The sequence below is a fragment of the Pteropus alecto genome, unplaced genomic scaffold (genome assembly GCF_000325575.1).
Source record: "Pteropus alecto unplaced genomic scaffold, ASM32557v1 scaffold25, whole genome shotgun sequence".
Lineage (NCBI taxonomy): Eukaryota > Metazoa > Chordata > Mammalia > Chiroptera > Pteropodidae > Pteropus > Pteropus alecto.
This window is the reverse complement of record NW_006441955.1, coordinates 19,171,469-19,198,108: the sequence shown is the minus strand read 5'-3', so window position 1 is coordinate 19,198,108 and position 26,640 is coordinate 19,171,469. Positions and strand designations below refer to the sequence as shown.

The window sequence follows — 26,640 nt, the reverse complement described above, 5'->3', positions numbered from 1 at the left end:
TAAGGAAATCTTAGTTGAGGCCAGCTTGGTATTCGATCTCCTCCACGTGACTTTTCCCTGCAGAACTTTATCTTGTTCCAGGAAAGCGTTGCTTTTTTGAACTAGTCATTTTTCTTCTCATCGTTCACCTCCTTTGTTTTTTAATTCAGACTTTTCTTCGTAGTGTTTATATTTTTCACAAACACTACTCTTCTTTGGTTTGGGAAATATTGATTTTTCTTTTATTGACCTTTAATTTCCCCACAGGAGTTGAACCTTTCCCCTCGTTAGAGCCAAACGGCCTGAGGCCTTTTTATCAGCTCAGCCCTTGAGAATACCTGCCGCAGAGAACACATGTTTTAGTGGCTCTGCTTTTTTTGACGTTGTAGCTGAAGCCAGTGTGCCCTATTAAATGGTTAGTAAGTTTTTATTGAAGGGTGCTCAAATAGGTGTACCTATTTGGAAATATCTGGAAGTTACTATTGAAAGTAATTGTCAAAAATATTCAATGCCCAACTCATTTTCAAATAAAAACCTTTAATTTCTTGTACCTAAATTAGCCACAGATATATAGAGTTTATGGTAGTTAAAAGGAAAAACTGAAGCAAACAAGCCTGGATTTAATGCCAGTCCTCTTGTTTGTTGACCATGTAACCATACAGAGGTTATTTAACTTTGCTAAACTAGGGTAGAATGGATTCTTTAAAATAAATACATGAAACAGAATAGTGTGTGTATAGCAATGATGAATAGCAGGTGGTCATTGATAGCTATCGATAGTAATTTTAGAAAGTTAAGTCACCAAATTGTCACTAAAGGAAATTGAGTTCTTATTTCCCCAGTATTTGTTTTCTATCCATATTTTAAGCAGTGCTTTTTTTTCCTGTCATAAGTTGATAGTTCTCAATTGCATAAAGATTAAGATGACCTGAAGGATTTCAAGTCTATCTAACAATATTGAGCAGAACAAAAGTGATAATGCTATGAATGGCATTGCTCTAGGTGGTAAGACTCTTTGAAAACAAAAGGATTGAACAACTTCTGACTTTTGTTGGTCATTCATAGAATAATGTGCTTTTGACAGCCTCATTAATGACAACATAAGCAAATATTTGAGGACAGTCTAAGAATGCATTTCAGCTCACTTGCAAATATGTGTATAGAATATTATTTCTGCAATCTGTATAAATCCAGAAAACATTTTTAGAATGTATTTTCAGTGTCAGAAAGGATATTCTTTGCAGGAAGAAAAAAACTTAAATTATTTGGAGTGCTTTAGTGGTCATTCCATATTTCACATCTACCTAAAAAAAAGTAGACATTTTTTAAAAATTAAGCTTTGCATATCATTCAGAGTATTTAACATGCTTTTACTGATATTGCACATGGCACTATTCAGACCATGTTAGTAAACCTGATAACTTTTTGTTTTTATGTTTGCTGAATATAAGCATGTTATTCCATGTTTTGAGGTTATTAGTGTGTTTTTTGTTTTTGTTTTTTCCCAACTAGGTTTCAGAGGTTTGGTAACCCCCCAAAAAACTTAGTTTCCTTATAATTATTGAACCTATTTACATTTTTAGTCAATATAACTTATCTTTTTTTCCTTATCATGCCACTTCCTACTTGTAAAAAGGGTGTTCTGTCAGGGTACATGAAGCCTTCTGTGATGTATTCATTTTCTCCACATTGGTCCACCCTTAGGATTTTGTATTTCTCATAATGCGTAACACATTTGTGTGTATATCTTCTTATTTTATATCCTAGGAGTTATTTTGAAGTTTTTTTGGATCTCCCCGGTTCCTCATCAGTAATTGTTGAACTGGGGTCGGCTATCACTTCAGCTTTGCAAGGGGATTTCATTTTCTTTACAATCATACGCCGCTTAAGGACAGCAAAACATTCTGAGAAATGTGTCATTAGGCTATTTTGTCATTGTGCAAACATAGGATGCACTTACACAAGCCTAGATGGTATAGCCTACTATACACTTAGGCTACTACACCTATGGTATAGCCTGTTGCTCTTCGGCTACAAATCTATATAACATGTTATTGCACAAAACACCAGGAGATTAAGTCAACTAGTAACATGGTCATTTATTATCAAATATGTACTGTACAGTATATATAACTGTACTTGCTGTATACTTTTAAACAACTGGCAACATGCTAGGTTGGTTTATACCAGCATCACCACAGATGTGAGTAATGCATTACACTACAAAGTCAGTAGGCGATAGGTATTTTTCAGCTCTATTGTCATCTTATGCGACAACTGTCATATATGCTGTCCGTCGTTGACCAAAACATCATCATGCGGTGCATTACTACAATCAGTGATAATGTGCTAATAAGAGGACACTTAGGCACAGAGCTCCTAAGCAACTTACCAGGATCACATATAACTAGAAAGTTAAAGATTGGAGTTTCTTATCCTAGACTTGAGACTTCAGATCTTATATTTTTCCACCTAAGTTGTAAAGATTTTTTTTTTTTTATAGTTCATATTGACATTAACGTGACTGAGATGGCTTTAGACCTCCTGGCTCCAGGTATATAGTGAGGGAGAACTCATTAAAAAGTTGTACATATAGAATTTTAAAAACAATATTAATTTTAAAAATGTCTCTAAATATTTTTTACTTTTACTTTCAGATGTGGAAATGTAAACTTTGCTAGAAGAACCAGCTGTAATAGATGTGGTCGGGGTAAGCATTTAAGGAAGCTTCTGTTCAGACTGTATATACAGATTGTTTCACTATTTCCCAAAATTCATGTTGCATTTTTTTCCCAGAGAAAACAACTGAGGCTAAGATGATGAAAGCAGGGGGCACCGAAATAGGAAAGACACTTGCAGAAAAGAGCCGAGGCCTGTTTAGTGCTAATGATTGGCAGTGTAAAACGTATGTGTTTCAAATTATCCACTCTTCCATAATACTATAACCACTACTTGTTAATATTACCAACTGTTATTACTCACATTGACAAGCCAAGGTAACCTTTAAATCAGAGATCTATTGATTGCTATTCTGTATCCGATATATAATTTTAAAGAACTTTTCAATTTAATTTTTTAACAGTAATATAGTTGTTACTATGAGGGAATATGTATACTAGTAAACAAATATAGTTGTTACTATGAGGGAGTATGTTGACCAGTAAACAAATGCTTAAAGTGAGCTGACGTTTCCAAAAAAGAATGAAGAGGTTTTTAAAAGCACCAAAGCCTGCCTCTTTCTATTACTGAAAAATCTCAAAAACTTTGTCTCCATTAATGTGAAATACACCATAAAATTTATATTTCCTGTTTACAAAGTAATTTTAGAATCATGCATGCCATAATTATTCCTACTTAGATAAGTTCCTTAATATTTTTGATTTTTAGGTTTTGCATTGATTTGTCCGACTTCCATTTTTTCTCTTGTGCAGATAGATCAAATATATGTGAAAGAGGATTTAATCAGAAGAAGGTCTTACATAAATATCTTTTTTTTTTTTAACGCCTACAGCACCCGGTCTTCCTAGGTGGTCTCTTATCCAAGTACTAACCTGGACCAACCCTGCTTAGCTTCCGAGATCAGATGAAATTGGGTGTGTTGAGGGTAGTATGGCCGTAGACACACAAATTTCTGATCCTTTAGATATTATATTGAATTTCCTACCAGCATTTTAAGACCGGTTTTGGCGTGCTGTGGAATTCAGCGCTTGAACTGGTTTCTTAGAAAAGAGTTAACATTGTTTGGACGGTACAATCTTATTCTTCTTTGAGTTGAAATCAGAGATTGAGAAATTAGTAGAATCTTTAGTTTAAAATAGTAATCTTCTAAAGCATCAGAATCCCTATAGATATAATTTTTCCCTCATAAAATAACAAAGGCACTTTTCATACTATATAGCTTTTACTTCTTGGTTAAATAGTTCAGTCTGTTGGAACCCACATTCTCTCCAGAAAATGTGCAATAGTATATTTTCTTTGTTTGCAATAGACTTAGTAAACATTTTTTTATGGTAACAATTTCATCCTAGTTTTTATTTTAAAATTTAGAATGTCTAAGAATTTACAGTTTTTCTTGTAATTAACTTCTAATTTGATATTTTTAATTTCTAAAGTTGCAGTAATGTGAATTGGGCCAGAAGATCAGAATGTAACATGTGTAATACTCCAAAGTATGCTAAGTTAGAAGAAAGAACAGGTAAGATAAAAACACATTCTAACTAAACGATTTTTAAAAAACTAAAAATTGAATTGACAGTATCACCACCTTGTAAGAACCCACTGATTAGGATTCTCTTTATTCTGCCTTTATGTTTTTGACTTTCATTTTACTCCTCATGCTCAAAAAGTTATCTTTTGTTTTATAATTTATAAAGTACAGTATTAGGGAGCCCTATCCTAAGAAATAGTGATATTAGGATGCTTTTCAAAATGCTTTATTCTCCTCCCTTTCCCCTCACTGGCCTAGATATTTATTATTAGATGATAGAGCAATACCACTTTTCTATTTAAAGTCATTTGAGAAACTTTTTTAAAATACAGATTTCAAAACAGCTATCAAACCTCTTTGGGGGTGGGTCCCGAAAATCTGCAGGTGATTCACATGGAGTTTGGTAACCATTAACCGAAATAATAGCTTACCATTGCTTCTGTGTTATCAGTGGGGAGATGAAGATATATACCTAATAGAGTATGGTTTTCCATTTATCAGCAATTAGTCCAATCACATTACCAGTATACTTCAAATCTGGTTTTATCGTGCAAAGACTCATAGCACACAATCAAAGTTTTTTGTTTTTTTTGTTTTTTTTTCCTATAGTCACCTTGTTAGACAGACTTAGTAAACTACTTCCCTGTTTTTTCTTCATCCCTGACTTTAGACCACTTCCACTGTCTATTTAGTCTCTGGAGATAAGAGACTCACTAAAGAATCTTGGACCTAGCCCTTCCAGAAATGCAACAAAATGCTAGTTTAATCCCTACCCCACCCCACCCGCTTTTTTTAAATTTGTAATTCCTATGTGAGACTGTTGTCCTAGTCTAATGTCCAGGATTTTTTTTTTTTTAGTCCTCAAATCCTACCCTGCTCTTCTCATTCTCAGGAAATGATCTTCCTTTGTACTGATTGGGTAAAGCTTTCTAATAAGGATATCTCTTTTTTTTCCTCCTTTAACCTCTTTAAGATATATTTTTCCCCTTTTTTTTTTTAAATCTTTTTTTTATTCCACCACTTCTGGTTGTTTATTGTCTCATTTTTAGTTTTCTCCTCTTCTGCGCTCTACCTGGCCACAGAATGTTGAAGTTCTTCAAGATTGAATCCCTACGCTCTCTCTTTGCTCTGTATGTTCTAGGCATCTTATGAACCCTAAGTTTAAGTAAACATTAGCACACTGTGGTGCCCAAATTCATGTCTTCGGCTCAGACTTCTTCAACCCATATTTCCAGCTGCCTATTTATCATTGCCATGTAAATGTCAGACTCATATTCAAACTAAATTAATGATTTTCCCCCAGTACCTGGCCCTGTTGTAGTCATCTCTCTTTTCATGATTAGTACCACCTACAACATAAGCGCTTATTACATAAGCCAGAAACCTAGATGTCCTTCATAATTTCATTTGTCCTATACCCTGGAAAGACTTTTCCACAGCTACCCTAGGCAGAGATACCATATATCTTGTCTTTGAAAAATAGCCACTTACTTGGTATCAGTACACATTTTACTCCTGCCCAGTCACCGCTAAAGGTTTTTTTCTGTTTTTTGTTTTTTTTTAACTAAAAACTTTGTTTAAAACTATTATTGCTACTTTTAGGGTTAAGTCCAGACTTTGACAGTTTTAAAAAATTATAATCCCCCAAAGGCTTTAAACTCTTCATATTCTCTGACCTATTTTTGTGACTCTTTCTTTAAAGTTTCACTATCTTAGGAGAGCTATAGTCTTAAGTCTTCACTACCTTTAGTCATTATTTTTTTTTACTCGGTGTCTTGACCCCTTTTCAATTCCCAAGAAGTTGGCTTTGCTGGTTAAGTTGAAGGTGTGAACTAACTTACTATGTTGCTTTCCAGTGTCTCTTTACCACTCATAATAAGGAAGTCCAAAGTTCAGGGGAGCATTTCCAAAGCATGGGACCAGCTATGAATAAAAGAAAACTTGATGTACTACTTCTAAAAGATTGCTCACTTCTCAAATAGTTGTTAAGTAATTTACTTAGCTATTATTTTTTGGATTTGAGGGTCATTCCTGTTATTTTTGTTTTTATTTTAGATTGAGTATATTTTAATTAACCAGTGATACAATGTCTCATGAGTAAAGTTGACCATAGAGGATGGAGGGATAGAACAAGGGAGAGGTTTCCCTGGGCCCCAGAGTTGGGTACATAGCTATTAATACTCTTATCTGTGTGAGAAAACTCGATTCCGGCTGTGGCATAGTCCTTAAACAATTATGGTTACATCATCATCCAGGAAGAATATACCTTACATTTTATCACAGGTTTTCAAACATCAGGACTTCCATGATCTTGATTCATATTCAGTGTCAGCAGAGATGAAGAGGCATTGCCTCTCACTGACAGTTATTGCTTTCCTTTTATATTAGTTATCCTTTTGTGGCAACATCATGAACATAAGATCTACTGACTAAATGTTTTGTGACAGCAATCTCTGTCATTCTTTCGATGCTCCAGTTCTCATAGTTGACCAGTAAGAGTCCCTTGAAGACCATTCTTAAAGCCATTTTCTCTCTCTATTGCTTGGAGACGATTTTGAGATTTATTTTAATGAATTGTCACAGGATAACAGTTTATGCCCTCCCTTTTTTAGGATATGGTGGTGGCTTTAATGAAAGAGAAAATGTTGAATATATAGAAAGAGAAGAATCTGATGGTGAATATGATGAGGTAAGCTATACATTAGTGTATAGGGTGAATACAAATTAGAAAAGCATGTTAGAAAATACCAAGTTCAAAGGAAAACTATTAAATATATCTTATTTTTATAAGTGCACTTTGAGTCTTTTCCAAAAACTTGCCATTTGTAGGAAATCATAATTGACTTTATATAATTGTTATAATGGACTTAAAATATATATTGATTCAAATGCAAAAATAATTTTTTAGAAAAATGTTAATTTTAATATATTTTCAGTTGCTAGAAATATTATGAAATCTTTTTCTCTAGTTTGGACGTAAAAAGAAAAAATACAGAGGGAAGGCAGTTGGTCCAGCATCTATTTTAAAAGAAGTTGAAGATAAAGAATCTGAGGGAGAAGAAGAGGATGAGGATGAAGATCTTTCTAAATATAAATTAGATGAGGTAAATTATTTCCTTATTCTATTTATTTCCCCTTTGTCTATTTCCACTGTGGCATAACAGAATATTTTTGAGCACCTTTGGTTTATGGTGAAAATATGTTCTGCTATGTACTCATTTCTTCTCACAAAAGTTTTGAGCTTCCACTCTGCCAAGCGCTATTCTAGCTCTGGAGATTAATGAGACATTCTTCTTTTAATGGAACTTAAAACAGCAAATAAATTTCCTAAGTAGGAGTCAAGTTGGCAACATTCAAAAAAAATGATACATAGGCCAGTGTGGTTAGAGCAGAGGGTAGAATGAGTGATGAAAGGGCCAGCGATGACATCAGGTCTGGTGGTATTTGTTCTGTGGGTCTGAGTGTAAAATTTGGATGTGTAGATCCAGGCACCTTGGAGCGTCCGTGATCATAAATCTCCCAAATACAACTAAAGAAATGGGGAACAAATTTTAAAGTTTTTAAGAAACAAAATATAGTTATCTGACTTGTATTTCAGAGTGATGACTGTTGATACACAGTTGACCCTTGAACAACACAGGTTTGAACTACACAGGTCCGCTTATATTTGTTTTTTTTTTTCCCCCAGTAAATACTGTAAATATATTTTCTTTATGTTTTCTTTTCTCTAGCTTACTTTATTATAAGAGTACAACACATAATATATGTGTTAATTGACTGTTTTTGATCAACATTAGATTATTATTGGTTATGTTTTGGGGGAATCAAAAGTTATGTGTGGATTTTCAGCTGTTAAGGGCATCAGTGCCCCTACCTCCTATCTTCAAGGGCCAACTTGAACATTGAATAATTGGGGAGGCACAGTGGATTTCCTGAGTTAGGGGGACCACCTAAAAGATAACTAATATAGTAGAGAAAGAATGACACACTAAGGGAAATGGAGTCAAGGACTTTTATGGGAGTAAAATTGAAAGTTCTTGACAGCATATTTGGTGTAATACATTGTAACAGAAAAAGAGGAAATAAGTGCAACATGCAGGTTTACTTTGAAATATTTGAGACAGTCATCAAATCTGTTTTTCTGAGACAAGGAATGTAATAGGCAGATTTCAGAATAAATTCGCTAAAATATCCACATGGACCTGTCCAATACATAGAACTGTTCATCATTAGAGGGCATTAATATCTAAATGTCAAGTATAATTAACTCTGAATTTTTTTAGGATGAGGATGAAGATGATGCCGATCTCTCAAAATATAACCTTGATGCCAGTGAAGAAGAAGATAGTAATAAAAAGAAATCTAATAGACGAAGTCGTTCAAAGTCTCGATCTTCACATTCACGATCTTCATCTCGCTCATCCTCCCCCTCAAGTTCAAGGTCTAGGTCCAGGTAAACGGGTACAGGTCAAGGGTAACACCAGTCAAAATGTCAGTATCTAACTTCTTTATTTATAAATTTTGTTTTTCTTGACTGAAAAGATTTCCTTTTTCTTCTAGAGAGTTTGTTCAAGTCACTTTTTAGAAAATAATTTTTTAGTGCCATGAAGTTATTGTCCATTATTTTCAAAATTGCAATCTTTTTATGAAACTACCACCAGGCCTTTTATTAAAATAGACTTTGAAAAGTTAAATCATTACATATACGAACATTACCTAAATGTTACATTCAGAAATTTTTAAAGGGAAACATTTATGTTTTGACTATTAAAGGCTAGCATAAAAATTTTCTAGGAGTTAAATTATTGTTACACAAAGCTTTGATAACTTACTTTGGTATCGGTATTTTGAATAAAGGAGAAAATTCATCTATTTAAGTTCTGTCGACCTAATGCTCATAATTTTGAAATGTACAGGGATAAATTAGAGGATTCAGTTGGTAGTATACGTGGATATTATTTTAGGAGGAATGCAGACTTTTAATATTCTCTTGTGTGTAATCAATAAGAATTAAATTTTAGGTGAGAAAAGTAGTACCTTATGTAAACAATGTTTCATTGAAGAATTCTTCACAGTTAACTGAAACAGTGGGCAATGCATTTTAATTGTATTTAGGAAAAAATATTAGCTAATTAAGTATTTAAGAATTAGTTAATTGTTAATTGAGTACCATAAAGACTGAAAGCTAAAAAGAGTAATTATAAAGATAGTAATTTTAAGATTAAAATGCAGTCATCTTTTGCTGCAGGTTATATTAAGGGATAAATTAAAGGTGTAAGATAATGAATTTTATTTCATTTGTGATTTTTGAAATTTAAATGGACCATATTTCTGGTTGTGTTATTTTTCAGTAATATAATTACCTAAAACAATGACAGGGTTGTTAATGTATTTTCCCTTTAATTCTCTAATCTTTGAGTAGATAAACAGGTTTATACATGTCAACATTAGAAGCTTCATATTCTAGCTAGTGACTGAGGAAATAAAGGAATTTTATAAGAGACGTTGATAGAGATATTTCAGAGAAGTTAATATAAACTGCAACATTTAAAATTTTTGGATATGTAAGTCCTAGATTACTTTTAAATATTATTTGTGAACATAAGGTAGTGTTAATAAAGTGGTAATGCTGAATTTTTATTTGCAATTTTTATATGCAATCTTAAGTGACATTTAGAGTAATGCTGAATTTTTATATGCAATCTTAAGTGACATTTAGAGTAATTTTGTCAAACTTGGAAAGTGCTAGTTGATTATTTTCAAAAATTATCTATTACCTTAAGTTTTGGCATAAATATAAAAACTACAAAGTTTATTTAAAATACTGTGTTTTGAAAATATCTCAAATAGTTCTTTTTATATGAAAATGAGTTCTAATGAGTATCTTTCTTTCAGTGTTCATATCACAAAGCTCAATTAAGTGGTCCTGGGGAAAAAAAAATCCTTCCATGTTGTTCCAGGTCCCGTTCAAGAAGTTCTTCCAGTTCGCAGTCAAGATCTCGTTCCAGTTCCAGAGAACGTTCGAGATCTCGTGGGTCGAAATCAAGGTGAATGAGGTAGCATCTCTCTGTATAGCAGAGAGAAAAATATATTTAAAGGCTGCAGGAGGTGTTGCTGCTTTTTTTCCCTCTTATTTTGCTTCTATTTGTCGATTTTATTTTAGCATTAGAAAACTAATGCTCTTGCCTCAGCTTAATTTTCTCACCATGAGATGTTTTCATTGCCAGCAATGTGCCAAGACATTCCCATGATTGAATTAAGGCGGATATTTTGCATTGTGCAAGGTTTGTTATTTTTGTGACTAAATACGATGAAGTAGGAAGATGGAGCCAGTTCTTATCACCAAATCTCTCATATGTTAATGTTTGCAGCAGTAGTTTAATTAGAGGTTTGTAAATAACAAAATGTTTACTGCCATTTTTAAAAGCAGGAAAAATGACCTTGTCTCAAAACAGACTTTGTTTTGCAAGGCAATTGTTGCAGTATTTACAGAAACAATTTATAGCAGATAAAGTTTCTATAGGGACTTATACATATTACCATTTCTCTTTAGTATTAGGATATTATAAACAGTATGTATAGAACAGACAAATTCCACAAACTAAATCAAGAAAGGTGATTGATTAGTCAAAGGAGAATGTGGTCTTACTTAAGGTTAACTTCAGGTTACATTTAGAGAATGTGGTCTGTCTTAAGGTTAACTTCAGGTTACATTTACTGTTAACTTCAGGTTACATTTAGTCAAAAATGCAGAGAAAAAGAATTAGAAAAACAGCATATGAGACACTGCTTTTTTTCTAAACTGTCAAAATATGTTGCCTTTTTATGTTAATTTATCAATCTATTGAAGGCATCTAACCATGAATAAGAAAAACGACTACAATTCCACTTGTGTGAAACTTTACACTGAAGTTAAGTGGTAGCTTTTTTTGGTAAAAAATAATTATTAGCTTATTAGGGCCAAATCTGTAGCATTAGAGAGCAACTTCAGTGTAACAACATTAAGAAAAGAATGATATGCACACTAGTATTAAGCCAATACAAAATAGAGAGCAAATGAATTTATTGTGGTAGTGGTGATGATGGTGCTGATGATGGTGATGATGATGGTGCTGATGATGGTGGTGGTGGTGATGATGATGATGATGATGATGATGATGATGATGATGTTGATGTTGTGTTACCAATGTTTTAGTCCTTTGAGTGCTTCTTAGGTGAAGATTCCTAAGTCCTAGTACCCTTTGGGAAGCATTAGAATTAAGCTTTACAGAACAATCTTCATAATCTTTCCAAACATATTTTCATTGCTTATAACTTTCCAAAGAATTCTCCTTTTGGGCTTTCTGAGTTTATTTTAAGCCCAAAGGTGAATTTTTTGGGAAGTTTGAGCTAAATTACTTCAACCAAAATATGTAAATGAAGAAAAAAATTTGCATTTAAACATTTGCACATTTACCTCTACCTAAAACATGTGAATGTCAACACTTCATACTTCATGAATAGTGGTCCTTCATAAAAATAGTTAATATAAATCAAATTTTAAAGTTACTTTTTATTTTTTTAATATTTAGCAGTTTAGTAATTACTGTTCTTTCTCATTCCTGTCCCCATATCCCTGCTTTTTCTGTAGCAACTTAATAAGTTTTTTAATTCCACAAGCAATTGTTATGTTTGTTTTTCTTCGGAAGTTATATATGATACATATTTCTTTTACAAATGGAAAGTTGTATTTTCTAAACATAAAAGCATGTAAATGCAGTTATGTTTGGTTTTGCTATTTATGTATACTTTAAAACGAAAGTCATATGTTTTAAAAAAATTTAAAATTCTACTTTAATGTATTAAGCTTTTTTTAAGTGATGAACACATCTTAGATTTTTAAAAAGAGATGATATTAAAGTAAATATTAAAATAGAATTGTTTTCATGGTTGAACCAGAAGTCTTCTATTGAGTAAGCAGTAAGTATTTCTTCTTATAAAATTTTCAGTTATAAATCCTGTTTTTTGTTTGTTTGTTTGTTTGGAGCTGTTAACTAAATGATCTGCTTCATTTCTTCTTTTAATGAAATGTTTGATTTGTTTCTCAATCAATGAAGATCCAGCTCCAGATCCCACAGGGGCTCTTCTTCCCCACGAAAAAGATCTTATTCAAGTTCATCATCTTCTCCTGAGAGGAACAGAAAGAGAAGTCGTTCTAGATCTTCTTCATCCGGTGATCGAAAAAAAAGACGAACAAGATCACGGTCACCCGAAAGGTTTGGGTTTCTGTAGAAATAAGAATGGGTGTTCTTAAGTGTTTAATGGATTAAACTTCCTAGTCAAGGATTAAATTTTCATAATCTCCTTTATTGCAATTTTAAATTACACTTTTCCACTTCGCAGTTCAAAAAACATTAATGACTTTGTTTATCCTGTGTGCTTTGATCAAGGTTGCTTAGAAAAGTCGTAGATCAAACTATTTTCTTCCACTGCCTGTTCATTTTATTATTTATTATTATATATATTTATAGCCAACTCTCGGTTATTTCTGTTTTTTTTTAATAATTCTGAAGCAGTATGTTGAAGTATTTTAGAAGTTGAGTTTTATATGTATTAATTATGCTATTAAATATTAGAAATCATAGGATTTTAGGGCATCTAATAAATATTCTAGATCATTGGAAATCTGTCCTTCAAATGTGTGTAAATGCATTTTCACAGCACATTATTTTATTTCCTTTTATAAGGAAATTGTTCTTGTAGCTAATCCATTTTTCATCTTGCAGTACAAATCTCTTTCTTTCTGAGAAAGACTTTTACTAGATTGTTATCTGTATTGACATTTTTAAATTTGTAGAGCGTGTCATCTGTCAGCCTTTTGTACAACAGGCTAATTAATTATTTAGTTTCATTAACTTTGTCTTGATTCTCAATGTGTATATAGTCAGTTTAATGGATTCTTTTGTAATGTCCGCAAATTTTCCTTAATCCTTTCAGCTTGTGAAAGTAAAGATTAGGTAAAGTTTGATTATTTCCAAGTTCCGTGGTAGGATTACCTCATGATTCCTGCTTGACAGAATGATTAGTTTTGCTTCTTTGCACATTTTAAAGTTTAGATATTAAGGTTACACTCACTTTAGTCTTGTTTCTCTGCATTTGGGTTTTTGTAAGAAAATTATTCCATATGTGAATGAAATTCATTCTGTTGCTTTCTTACCACTTCTGCAAATTTTTATCTTAGCCACATATAATCCACTTAGCTTGTTGTCATCTAAACTTAACGAACATGTTCTCTATTCCATAAGCCAGGTGATTGGTGAAAACACTAAACAACCCTGAGCCCAGGGCCAACCCCTCGGAACACCACTACTTTACCCAGGTTGATATATTGACTTATTCATATTAGCTGCATGAATATAACCCTATAATTAATTGTGCAGTTGTCTTGTGAGACCTAGATTTCCAAAATGTAGTTATTTGTGAATATATATTCTCATGCTCAGGAGCCTTGCTCTATCTGTTTTACATATAGACTTACCACACTCTCTACAATGTTATTAGAGATTGTTTTAGTCACACTTCCATTACCAAGTTTATATTCCTTTGTTGTATATTATCTGTAATTTCATATACTTTTGCAAGGCTTTTCCTCATTACCTTAAATAATTGAGAGGTGGCTATATCTTGAAATGAGAGATTTTTAATTATAGAGATTTTTAAATTATACTGTTGCTGGACTCACATCCAAGATCTAAACACTAGTTAATTTTATGTGTATAAGTTTGTATCTTAAATTTTAATTATTTCTTTTGCCAGTAAAATAATGAGGTTTAATTCTTTATGTTCTCAAAAAGTCTTATGGATGAATGCTGATATCCACCATTAGCTTACTAGACTACTTGCTTTCTCCATTATGTCTTACAGGCACGACAGGTCATCTTCTGGATCATCCCATTCTGGTTCCCGTTCAAGTTCAAAAAAGAAATAATGTATTAAAATTTACATCTTAAAAAAAAAAAGTCCAGTCCAGTGCATGAAGCATATTTTTAAAGAAGTTGGTGTCTTACTTCGTCAAAAGTGCTAAATCTGCTAGTAGAGGTGCATGCCTTTCATTGCTTTTCAGAACAATACAGCTGTGTTTATTTGTGAAATTAAAGGTAAATAGTATTTTAAGCCATAATGTCCCAAAGTTAGATGCTCTTTTGATCATTATTTACAACCATTTGCTTCATTTAAAACCATCTCAACTGTAACAGAGTACTTTGTTTCATAATTTGAACTCTTGTTTTTCTCATTTCCAAGCTATGAACTGTTTATTGACCTAAGACAGGATTACCTAGGCTTGCCTGAATTTTGAGCATGGAGGCAAGACTGTGGTAAAGTAATTGGAAACAATCTGTTTATATTAATCTGAGAACAGGAGTCAACCTGTTTGTTAACGTATATCAAAGTGATGCTTAACAGAAAAAATTAAACAAGTTGTAAAACGGCCAACTGGAAACTTCTTTATTTTGAAATTCCCTATGCTAAGGGTGCCTTAGAAGCATTGTCTTTCTTTTATTCAGTTTTACTTTTTGCACCACCACATTTAATGCAGAAAAATCTTGTGAATTGTAGCAGGAGAAAGATGTTATTCATTGCTCCCTTTCTGAGACATAATTTTTAGTAAGAATGACTTAACAGTTCATTTCTTTGCTTATATGGTTGTCTGATGAGAAAAACATCTTATTTCAAAATGTTTATCTTAATATTTTAAAAAGTTTTTTTGTGATGTTCTTTAAAAATCTAGTTATCACATGATAGGGTAGACAAAGCTAAATCACAGTTAATGAGGAATAAATTGAAGAAATCTTCTGAATTATATTTCTCTTTGGGTGAAAAACCAAGAGACATTGTGACTTTAAGCAGACATTTGCCATGAAATATTTAACTTTAAACATGCTGCATAAAATTATCTCCTGAGCAACAAATGAATGTTTATTTCTGCATGACATGAGCAGAAATAATTGTTCCCTATTCACTTCCAATTATTTATGGCTTAAAATACATTCAGAATTTTGTTTTTCAAAATTAATAATCTCATCAGTTGAGCTTTATTATATCTTGTTTAAAAACAGAAAGGTTTCTCTTAACAGTATCTTCAGTGACAGTGCAAGGTAAGTATATTAAGGGAAATCAACAATTGTGCTTAGGAACATTTTTTTCTTGGGATCAATACCCATTTTTTCTTGTTATGGTTTTTTTTTTCCTTAACATTTAATGTCTTCTGCAATTAAAAATTAAAATGTTTTAAGGTGTTTTGTAGACATACCAAACAAAATTATATTTGTTTTTTTATTTTAAAATGAGTGATTTTCTTCTTGAATTGATCTAAAGATGAAAGTAAAATATGTAAAAATATTTTGATGATAATTTTACAATGAACATGCCTCTTGTTTTTTACATCTTAATTTTCTTTGCTACGTTTACTGTAGTTTGCACAAGAATTTTTCTCTCTTGTAATTGTGCCTCAGACTTCTTGTAAGTCCACCTTCTAAATTGCCCAGATGATTTTTTAGATTCTACGTGTTGTTGGTTTATTCTTGTGCTTTCTGTATTTAAAACTTTGGCTGTACTAAGCAAATGCAAGGTTATAAATTTAGCTAATCGTAGTTTACAGACAATTCAGATGATTATGATTTCATTTGGTTTAACTAAGCTGTACTAGTTCATTTCATAAGGAAATGATGCTGTAGACAAATGTAAATAAAGCTTGTGAGTCAAGCATAAAGTGATGTTTGTTAGAAATAAATTAGAATTTTTAAGCTCCGATTTAGTATTCATTTTTTAAGCTATTCGTAGTCTTATTTGTTACTTTTCATTGTGTATTTTAAACTCTTTATATTCATTTACCTTTTATACACCATCTTATTTTTATATATGAGTGTTTGGTTTAAAACATTACAAAGTGTGATCACTTATAACCTTGGGTACTCCAAATTTTTGTGACTTCTTAAAAAATGTAGAGTACCCAAATTAGTTTAATACTTTTTACCAGAACATGACATACCTTATTTCATATTCCATAGTGTGCTTCTTGAATTACTCTTAAAACTGTCACTTTATAGCTCTCAAAAACTATCCCTTCTAACTGCTAAGTTTTGTTAAGTTTCTATTTGGAATCCTTTTTATATATAATTTTTAATTTTTCAATTATAGTCGGCATACAATATTATATTAGTTTTAGGTGTACAACAGTGGTTAGACATTTACATAACTTAGGAAGTGTTCACCCCAATAAATCTAGTACCCATCTGACGCTATACATTGTTATTACAATATTATTAGCTGGCTATATTCTTTATGCTGTACTTTATATTCCCATGACTATTTTGTAACTACCAATTTCTACTTCTTAATCCCTTCCCCCTTTTAACCTACCCCTCAACTCCCCTCCCATCCGGTAACGATCAAAACATTGTCTATATGTTTGTTTCTGTTTTGTTTGTTCTTTAAATTCCACAAGGAAGTGAAATAATTTGGCATTTGTCTTTCTCTCTCCTACTAACTCTACTCAGCACAATACCCTCTAGGGCCATCCATGTTGCAAGTGGCAAGATTTGACAGTTAATTATAATATCAAGAGGGATGGATCCAAGTAGCATTAAGCCAAGTTTGTAGTCACTGACCAGTAAACATATTATGATTTTTTTCTAGCCACACTGAAGCACATGGGTGCTTACATGGGGTACAAGGTATTATACCATTATACACAGATAAACATGTAATAAGTAACAGTTCCCAAGTGTCTGTATTTAGCAACATAAAAAGTAACAAAAATATTCATAATAACCAGGTAAATTCCTAAATAGTTTGTAACTAAAATATATCTAAGATTATGAGGAAAGCTGTATAGCATAATTCAAGGAAATAAAAAGACATGGATTTAAAGCTAAAAATTTGTAAGATGATCACTTTCCCAAGAGTTCAGTCTGGTAGGGGAACACATGTATAAAATATTTTATGGTACAAAGTCACTGATAAAATGAGAATAATCAACCTTGCCTGAATAAAAAGGTAAAACTTAAGGAAATTGACTTGAGTAGTCTTGCAAGACAAGTTTATAGATGAATAAGGTATGCCGATTTGTGAAGGTTCAAGGTTCGATCATGTCTTTATGGGACAAAAATAACTGGCTGTAGGAAACCTTGGGAAAAGAAGGAACTTCATAATTCTATCCGAATTAAACTACCACATTGAAAACTGAAAACAGTGACAAATTAAAAGACTTTAATGCTGTACTCCAAACAGAGACTTTTATACCTACCCCCAAAATGAAACATCTATTGCCTCTTATCAGTGGGGTCATCACAGAGTCTTCATACCTTCAACTAGAATGAAGTAAAGTCTGCTTTAATGGGTGTGATCCAGTTGTAGAATTGGCAATGATACTGGATTTCTATCTATTTTCCCCCTGGAGTGGAAGTGCCTGTTCTGAATTTTTAGGTCATGGTTGTTGTATGACCCTGGGTGTATTCTTTATGCCTGACACATACAAGTATGCAGCAAATATTGGCTGTTTTTTAACTCTTACTCATGACTTCAGATACTTCATATATTCTAATCCTCAGATGTTTATTTCCTACTACTTTCTACAGTGCTAAAATCCATTTTTCTAACTACTTTGTGTCTCCCTTTAAAAAAACGTCAGTTTCACCATAACTAAATTCTCGCCAAAGTGTCGACCATGACGAGTATTATATTTCACATCGATAAGCAGCATTGTCTGTAACTTGGGAATCCTTAGATTTCTCTTTTGCTTCCCCACTCCAAACCAAATCTGATTTACCTAAATTGGTAGTTCTACCTCTTAACCCTCAAAACCACACTGCTCTATTACTACTCCCACTGCTTTGGTTTATGGACTAAGATACTGCATTTACCTCCTAAATGGTCATCTGGCCTCTAGTTCTGGCAATACAAGATTTTCCATAGTATTCACTAGATTAATTTGTTTAACCAGGCAGTGTTCCTTTCTTCACTCAATCAGAATGGTCTTGTTAACAAGCAATTCTCTTCATGTCATTTCTTTCAGTGTTTTCCCATGGCTTTCGGATTAAACTAAAATCCTTTTACATATCATAAAAAGGTCATCATTGAAATCTATATGATTTTATCAACCAATATTACCCCAGTAAATTTAATAAAAGGTCTCTTTTTTTAAATATTAACACCTCACTCCCCACACTTACGCATACCCCAAATCTTTGCTTGGGCACACAGCTTATATACGCTGCCCACTACTTGTGATCGATTTACATTGTACAAGCTTCCTATGCCCGGAATGCCCTGCACACAGCCCACTTTACACTTGCCTTCATGACTCAAGTCAACACTAGGATGCCATCTCTGGTTCTTCTGGTTGCCATAGAAATTAGGTGAATTTCTTGGTAGGCCTGGTTTTTGCCTAGTAGACCTAGTTCTTGGAACAGCCTGTCATAGCAAGCACACAGTGTTTGACAAGAGAGGCAGTTAATATCTGATACTTAAGAGGTTTCAATAAGCTGTCCCCACCCCCCCCCCACCCCCAATACTAATAGCAAAGACATGCTTGTTCTTTACTGAAAAACATTTTTTGAATGCTGGAGTTTTTATTATGATGTTACATCTTTGCAAGATAAACCAGCATGAAAACCAGTTATCAATGTAAATCTAAAGAAACGTTTTACTTTTTAAAGTTTAATAAGGCCATTTCTTTACAAGTTGAAAAAAATTTGAAGTTGTCCATGTTTCAGTGTAGTATAGAATCTAGAAATTGCATGTAAATAAATTGTTCATTGTCTTCAGTGCTTTAAAGTGAGCAACCTATGTTTATTGTAAGCAAGACAGTATTGGAAACAACTCACAGGGATACATTTTGAAATCTTAGAATTCTTTTTATATCACTAAGGACAAGCATTAAAAATTATTACGCTGTAAGTAATACTTTTGGCCAACTATTGATTATTCCTAATGCCACTGCAAAAATATTAACCTAAGCAGCTTTCCTATGAATTGCTAAATTGAGTTCCTTTAGAGTGAGCCTTAATCTAAATAAAATGTGTGTTATTTGCAAAATAAACAACAAATTTTAAATAGTTTGCATTGCTTGTGATGTAGGAGCAGATAATAGAGTTCAGAATGGTTCAATGTATATTAAAATGCTAATAAAAATAGTTATAAGGCTTTAAAAGCTTTTAGTGCAAGAAAATAGCATAGAGTATACTATTGCTTATTAGACCGGTGAAATAACATTTTACTGCCAAAAGTGATTTGTACATTTACTTGGACTTAAATACATAACACTAGGTGTTAGGTGGAAAGCGTATAATTTGAGTTATTTCTTTGCTCAGCAGTGAGGTGAAAATCAAAAATACAAAATAGAAGCATAAGTCTGACGAATTAGTCTTTTGTTATATTAATCATCTTGGTGTCATCTCTGTAATCCATACCTTTTGTCATCAAAACTGCTGGGAATGTTGCCTTTTCAACAATTAAATAATTCTCCACATCTGAATTCTGACCGGAGAAAATAAGTTATCCATATTCTTGTAATTTGAAAAATGTGGCTATTAGAGTTTAAGAATTTTAATTTGATACTAGTGACTGTGATCATAGATAGAATAGGACATATTTGCACCTTTGTAAATGGTCTAATTGGAATTAGAAAATTGCATTGCCCTATATCACACTTAAAACTGTCATTGGTAATGCATTAGAATCGCCAAGAAGGAAAGGTCAAAGAGGTTAGTCTATTCTCTACCAGAAATTAAGACCACATCAGTAGTCAAGGTACATTACCAGTGCTGCAGAACCTGCAGTACAGAAACCTTAATATGTGCAGGTGCTGAGAGAAGATTGGCACATTTCACTTGTAGTAGTTATGTTTTCATATTTTCCACAAATTAATGGTGTTGGAAATAAGTTTAAATTCAAGTTTCTGATAAAGCTTTCCATATCCAGATCTAAGGCATGTACTTGAAGAGAAATACAACTTGTTTGACCTGTGAATATAAACAAGGTCTTGATAAATTTTAAAAATAGATGAAATACATCAGGCCAGTTAAACTATCAGTAATTAAAAAATGGATTACACACAAATTATAGATTATTAGACTGGATTAAAATGAAATTCATTTTGTAAGATGTATTCAGAATAAGACCACAGGTTGAAAATAAGATGGAAAATAACATGCCAATATTAACATATGCAATGTGGCAATATTAATATAAAATACAATAGACTACAGTTAGATACATAAGAACAGTTCATAATGATAAAAGGGCCAATTTAACATTAAGATAATTGTCTTCTGTGTATCTAATAGCCTAAAAATGTAGATAGACTGAAAGGATAGATCCACATCGTTTCAAAATCATACTAAATACTCAACTAAAAATAGCATTAAACATACAGAATATCTGAACAACACAACTAATTTGAAATAATTGGTGATTATAAAATACACCCAACAACTATACATGGAACATTTACACATACACTGTATTCATACAGTTCTCAAAGGATTTATATCAATATATTCTATGACCACAGTGGAATTAAATTAGAAACCAGTATCAAAACTAGAAAGTAAAAGTTTGGAATTAAACATCTCCATAGGTCACAGAAAAAGTGACAATGGAAATTTAAAATATCCTGAATGATAATGAAAATAAAAATAGCAAAACCCTGTTGATAACCAAATTACTTGTAGCTAGAGAAAAAGACATTTATACAGGAACAGTGGTAAGAATGATGGCCAAATTATTTTTAGAAGTAATACAAATGAGAAGATGGTGTGATATCTTTACAAGTACTGAAATACACTCAGTATTCTATATACTCTTTCAAGAATAGATGAAATACAAACTTTTTCAGCTCAAAATCTGACCAACAGATCTCATACGAAAAATATTAAAGGATGTTCATTTGGCAGAAGAAAACTGATACCAGATGGAAGTCTGGGTCTACACAAAGTAATAGCACATAAAATGCTAACCACGTGGGTAAATATAGTTTTTTCTTACTATTTAAATTTTTTAAAGGTAATTGTTTAAAGCAAATATAATAGATTGTGAGACATATATACAAGAAAAATATACAGTAACAATAGTACACAGGTTATGAGGGAAGAAATGGAAGTATATTATTGTAAGGTCATACAAAAAGTGTACATATCTTGAAGGTAGCCTGATAATTTAAGATGTATACTATAAACCCCAAAGCAACCACTGAATATAACCAAGAGTTATAAGCTTATAAAGAAAAAAAAAATGGAATTCTAAATCCTGAAGGCAGAGAATGGAAAAGAAACAACAAATGGACAAATAGAAAACAGAGTTGTAGGTTTAACTCAACTATATCAATGATGACATTAAATGCAAATTATCAAAAGCCCCAATAATAAAGCAATGATTGTCACATTGAGTAAATGAAGCAAGACCTATATGCTGCTGCAAGAAACCCACTGTAAATACTGAAAAAAAAAAAAAAAAAGATGGAAAAGGGCATCCTATGATAATGCTAATCAAAAGAAAACTAGACTGGTTATATTACAGAAAAGTAGATTTGAGAGCAAAGAACACAGGATGAAAAAGGTCATTTCATAATGGTAAAGGAGTTGATCACAAAAGCATGACAATCTCAAATGTTTATGCATGTATTAGACATCAAAATATATGAAGCAAATATGGATAAAACTGCATAGTAAAAACAGGGAAATCTATAATTACAGATTTCTCTCTGCCTCAATAACTAATGTGATGTAGAAAAATCAGGATTAGACACAATCAAGTAACAACCTAATTGTCATATATGGAACTCTACCTAGCAACAGAATACACATTCTTCCCAAGTACACATGGAAATTTTATGGAGATAGACTCCAGGGCACAAACAACTACATACTGTGTAATTCCATTTATATGAAGCTCAAAAACAAGACATTCAGCTATTGTGATAGAAGTCAAAATAGGGATTACTTCATGGGGCATGATGCTGGTTATTGATTGGGTTAAGGCACAAGGAACATCTGTATAGTTACAATTATGTACGTATATGTGTTTTTAAAATTGCTGATCTATACATTTAAGATTTTTATTGTTCACTGTATGAATGTTATACCTCAAAACGAAATAGTAACTAGAGATACAAATAATCTAATGAAATAGAACAAGAAAATAGAGAAATAGAAAACACATATCTATATGTGAATTTTAAAGGACTTCATTTTTGGAATATTTTTAGATATAGAGAAAACTTGCAAAGGTAATACAGAGTTCTCATATACCCCCATCCAGTTTTACACAGCGTTATCTTACATTACTAAAATACATTTGTAAAAACCAAGAAACCAGTATTTTAAGCTTGCTAATAACTGAACTCCAGCTTTTATTTATTTTTCACCATTTTTTTTTTTCACTGATGTCTTCTTTCTAGTCCAGGATCCAAAATAGAGTATTATATGGCTTATAGTTATGCTTTCTCATTTTCTTCTGGTCTGTGTTTCTCATTCTTGTTTTTCATGATCTTGACAGACTTGAGGAGTAACTGGCCAAGTATCCTGTAGAATGACCCTCATTTTGGGTTTATCTATTTTCATTTCTTAATTAGACTGGGGTTATGAGGTTTGGAAAGATTACTGCAGGAGTGAGGTGCATGCCATATCAGGAGGTACATAATATCCATATGAAATTACTGGTGATGTTAACCATCACTTGGTAAATATAGTGTTTGCTAGATTTCTCCACTGTAAAGCTACTGTTTTTCCTTTTTCATATGATATTTTTTGGAAATAAGTCAGGAAGTCAAGCATACTTTCAAGGGAAAAGGAGGGACTATGTCCCACTTCCTAAAGAGGCTGTGTATGTTAGTATGTGTGTGTATATATATATATAATGGGTTTGTCTCTTTTTTTCCCATTTACCCAATCATATCAGTATGGACTCGTGATCATTTTTATATTTGGGTTATAATTAAATACTACATTACATATTTTGTTGCTCAAATTATTCCAGTTTTGGCTATTAGGTATTATTTCAAGTTGGCTTCTGTGTCCTTTTGATATGTCCTCATCTTTTTGTCTTTTGAGCACTTCTCTAATTTCTGGTAGTGTAGTATGCTCTAGGCTCATTTTGTATTTTCCCTGCCACAGCCATAAGTTAGACATTTCTGCAAGAAGTCATGATTGTTCTTATTTGAGAATGGTATTTAGAAACCAAGATCTGGGTGCTAGGCCATATAGAAATTTATTATATGACAAAATGGGATTTTAATTAAGAGAATTATGATTTATTTACTTAATAAATGGTGCTAGCTATCCATATGATAATCCATCAAACATGTTAAACTTCCAACTCATTACCATTTGCTAAAAAGTAAAAATTTTAATCTGTTAGGTTCTATTTAATCTATTTGCTAATATTAAAGCAAAAATATTACAAAATGTAACTGAGTATAAGAATTAAGAAGGACAAATCCTTAACTTTCTTAAGCAGGAATCCTCAAAACCATAAAGAAAAGGTGAGCATTTTTCTAAATGTTTTACATATGGTAATAAACATGACACAAAAAGTTAAAAAGGCAAATGATGAGGTAGGAAAATGAGAAACAAGCAATGTCTCTAACTACACAAAGAGCTCTTGCAAATTAATAGCATAATGATAATCCAATAGAAAATGTACAAAGATCAATTAATGAAGAAGTTAATAGACATGGGAAAATGGATTTTACTTCACTAGTTAGAGAAACACACATTAACAATAAAATATATTTCACCCATAAGGTTGTAAATATTTTAAACGGCAATATTTTAAATAGTTTTCTGGCAAACAAAAGCAAAAACTCGTGTATTTTGAGTGGAAATATCTGCATATGAGCATAGAAAAATCTGAAAGAATATACCCCATCCTGTTAGTATTGGTTAATTTGGGAGTGGTAACAAGGAGAGGTGAAGAGGATATTATTAACATTTTAAAATATAATCTAAATGCTCTTTAAACTTTTTTTTTGTTTAGCTCAGTTTGTTACAATAAACGTAATTTAAAATGATAAAATCAAGGCAATATAAAAAATATTGCAGTAGATTAGGTAAAAGATGATAGTTACCTGAACTAATGTGGTGGCTGTGGAGATGGAGATAAGTGAATGTCCATGAGATACATTTTGAAATTAGAATTAATATTACTGGATGATGGATTAGAAGACATATAATGGAAAAAGAAGACTCAAAGACAGCCACTGAGTTTCTGGCTTGAGTAAGTGAGCAATAGTATTATATACTGAGATTCTTAACACTCCGGTAGAACCAGGAGTAGGGGAGAAATTTTGAAGTTCCATTTGAACATACTGAGATAGACTATGGACTTTACAAATGGATGACAAATAGTCAATTAGATACATGAGGCTGGAGTTCAAAGAAGTGTAGGCTGCAGAAACAAATTTTGGGATCATCAGTGTACAGCAGTCCACTTTTAAGGATTTATCATGTAATAATAAGCCTGACAAATGTACAACAATATATACAAGAATACTATTGTGCCATTTCTTCTTACAGCAAAAATTACAAATAATCCAAACATTCAGAAAGAATTTGTTGGATTATTCTTGGTATTTAAGAGGAATAAAGAATTTCTATGCATACTGGTCAAAAGAAATAATTGCATGTTGTTAAATGTTAAAAACAGACAAAAACAAGTTGCAAAAATACTTCCAAGTCATAATGAGAGGGTAAAGAAGTCACATGGATTTTCCTCCTGTTTTTAATCTAGAAGATTTATAGTTTTAAGATTAAATGTAATTACATTTATTGTAATTAAATGGTCTGTCCATTTTGTGTGTAGTATGAGATAAAGTTTATTCTCATTTTTATTTGTATAGAGGTATCCAGTTTTTCGAGCAGCATTTGTTCAAAAGACTTTTTTCTACTAATTGCCTTAACACCTTTGCTGAAAATTAATTGAATTTGCATGTATAGATGAATGTGTGTATACATATCTTTGTATCTACATCTGTATATCCATCTATATCTATATAGATATAGATATCTATCTGCATATATATATGTCTATCTATAGTATTCTGTTCCATTGAACTGTATGTCTTTATGCCATTATCCTACTGCCCTTCAGATAACAATTATAAAATCTGGTTAAAAATTTAAAAACAACTATTTAAATTCTGTAGAAAGCATTCAAAAGCATACCAAAATTGGGAAAAAGATTAATTTCAAAACACTGCAACTGAAAGGGTTAAGAATTAAGAATATTGGCATTTTAAACTGAGGGTGATGCTCAACCTTTTGACTATGTTTGTGGGAATTGATGGAAAAATTGCAGCCTTATTAGAAAAAAGTGCCAATGACTGGAGTTCAAGGCTGGAAAAGCGACTGTGAATTTAAACAGAAAAGTCAGGCAATGAGAACCACAAAAGGAATAAAATAGAATTTCTGCCCAAATCTGTTTGACAGCTAAACTATGCAATAAGTGGGAATCCCCCTGGAGCCTAGTGAAAAGGCAAGCAGAGACTAGATGGGAATCTAGTCTTAAAACGTACAACTACTCAAGACTATATCCATGACTTTGTTTGACGCTTTTCTTAGTTGATTCCCCACTGTGTGCACCTTAGGTGGCAGAATGTTGAAGCTTTTCAAGCTTTAAATGTCAGGGCACAACCCAAAGCTGGCAGAGCAGCTGGAAATTAGAGAAGAATCTCTATAATCAATGAAACCACAGAGAGGGTGGTCCCCATCATTCACTGACCAACAAATTAACGTAACTACAGCTTAGATCAGTTTACAGGTAACGAGGCTAAAAGGGCAGCCATGGAAAACCATGAGAACAGAGCAGATATAGCAACAGCTATGAAGAAGAAATGTTGGCAGTTAACTGCCTAGCAGAGCCTCCTCAAATCAATCCTCAAAAGAAAACTCGAATCCACAGTCACCACAATATATAAACTACAAGGTCCAGTTTTCAATTGAAAAATACTAGGCATGTAAAGAAATAGGAAGAAAAGTTTGGAGAAAAGGCAAGCAATACAAAGGGACTCTGTACTCAGATGTTTGATTTAGCAAAGACTTTAAAACATCTTTATTTTGTTAAAATGGTAATTATATTGATTGATGTTTGAGTTAAGTTTACCTTGGGTTCCTGAGATAAGTCCCATTTGATCATAAAAACTATGTTTTTTTTCCAATTTTTCATGAAAACTACATAGTTTTTAAAATTGAGTTTCATATAAGATCCTACCCCCATGACAAATTACAAAAGCCACTAAGATAAGTATTCTTGCTTTCGTTATTTCGGATTTTTTAAAAAATCAAGAGTTTTACACTGAAATATAAACACCATAAATGTATAGACTTTTGTATCCCTAACGACTAGTACAGTGTCTGACATAGAGTAGATACTCAATAAATATTTATTGAATAAATGAATGACTAAAAAATATACTGAAA

General features: G+C 32.2%; 1 protein-coding gene and 1 pseudogene across 3 annotated transcripts in view; one reads left to right on the top strand and one right to left on the bottom strand.

Annotated features, from left to right (window-relative positions):
- Positions 1 to 15,976, top strand: part of ZRANB2 (zinc finger RANBP2-type containing 2) — a 16,609-nt gene extending 633 nt beyond the window's left edge. Inside the window, exons 2-11 of one of the 3 annotated variants that reach the window (XR_001517591.2) lie at positions 2,637 to 2,689; positions 2,776 to 2,884; positions 4,092 to 4,174; positions 6,799 to 6,875; positions 7,156 to 7,290; positions 8,470 to 8,639; positions 10,147 to 10,233; positions 12,283 to 12,441; positions 13,475 to 13,544; positions 14,090 to 14,656. Coding sequence is in view for 2 of the 3 variants with exons in the window: in XM_006919322.3 (XP_006919384.1) it covers positions 2,637 to 2,689; positions 2,776 to 2,884; positions 4,092 to 4,174; positions 6,799 to 6,875; positions 7,156 to 7,290; positions 8,470 to 8,639; positions 10,147 to 10,233; positions 12,283 to 12,441; positions 14,090 to 14,153 (937 nt within the window). In the remaining variant the exon portion in view is untranslated. Of the gene's footprint in view, positions 1 to 2,636; positions 2,690 to 2,775; positions 2,885 to 4,091; positions 4,175 to 6,798; positions 6,876 to 7,155; positions 7,291 to 8,469; positions 8,640 to 10,146; positions 10,234 to 12,282; positions 12,442 to 13,470; positions 13,545 to 14,089 lie in introns of all 3 variants that reach the window. The other 2 variants (XM_006919321.3, XM_006919322.3) reach the window with 2 other exon arrangements.
- On the bottom strand, positions 3,482 to 3,600 carry LOC112485857 (annotated as a pseudogene).
- Positions 15,977 to 26,640: the final 10,664 nt, after the last annotated feature.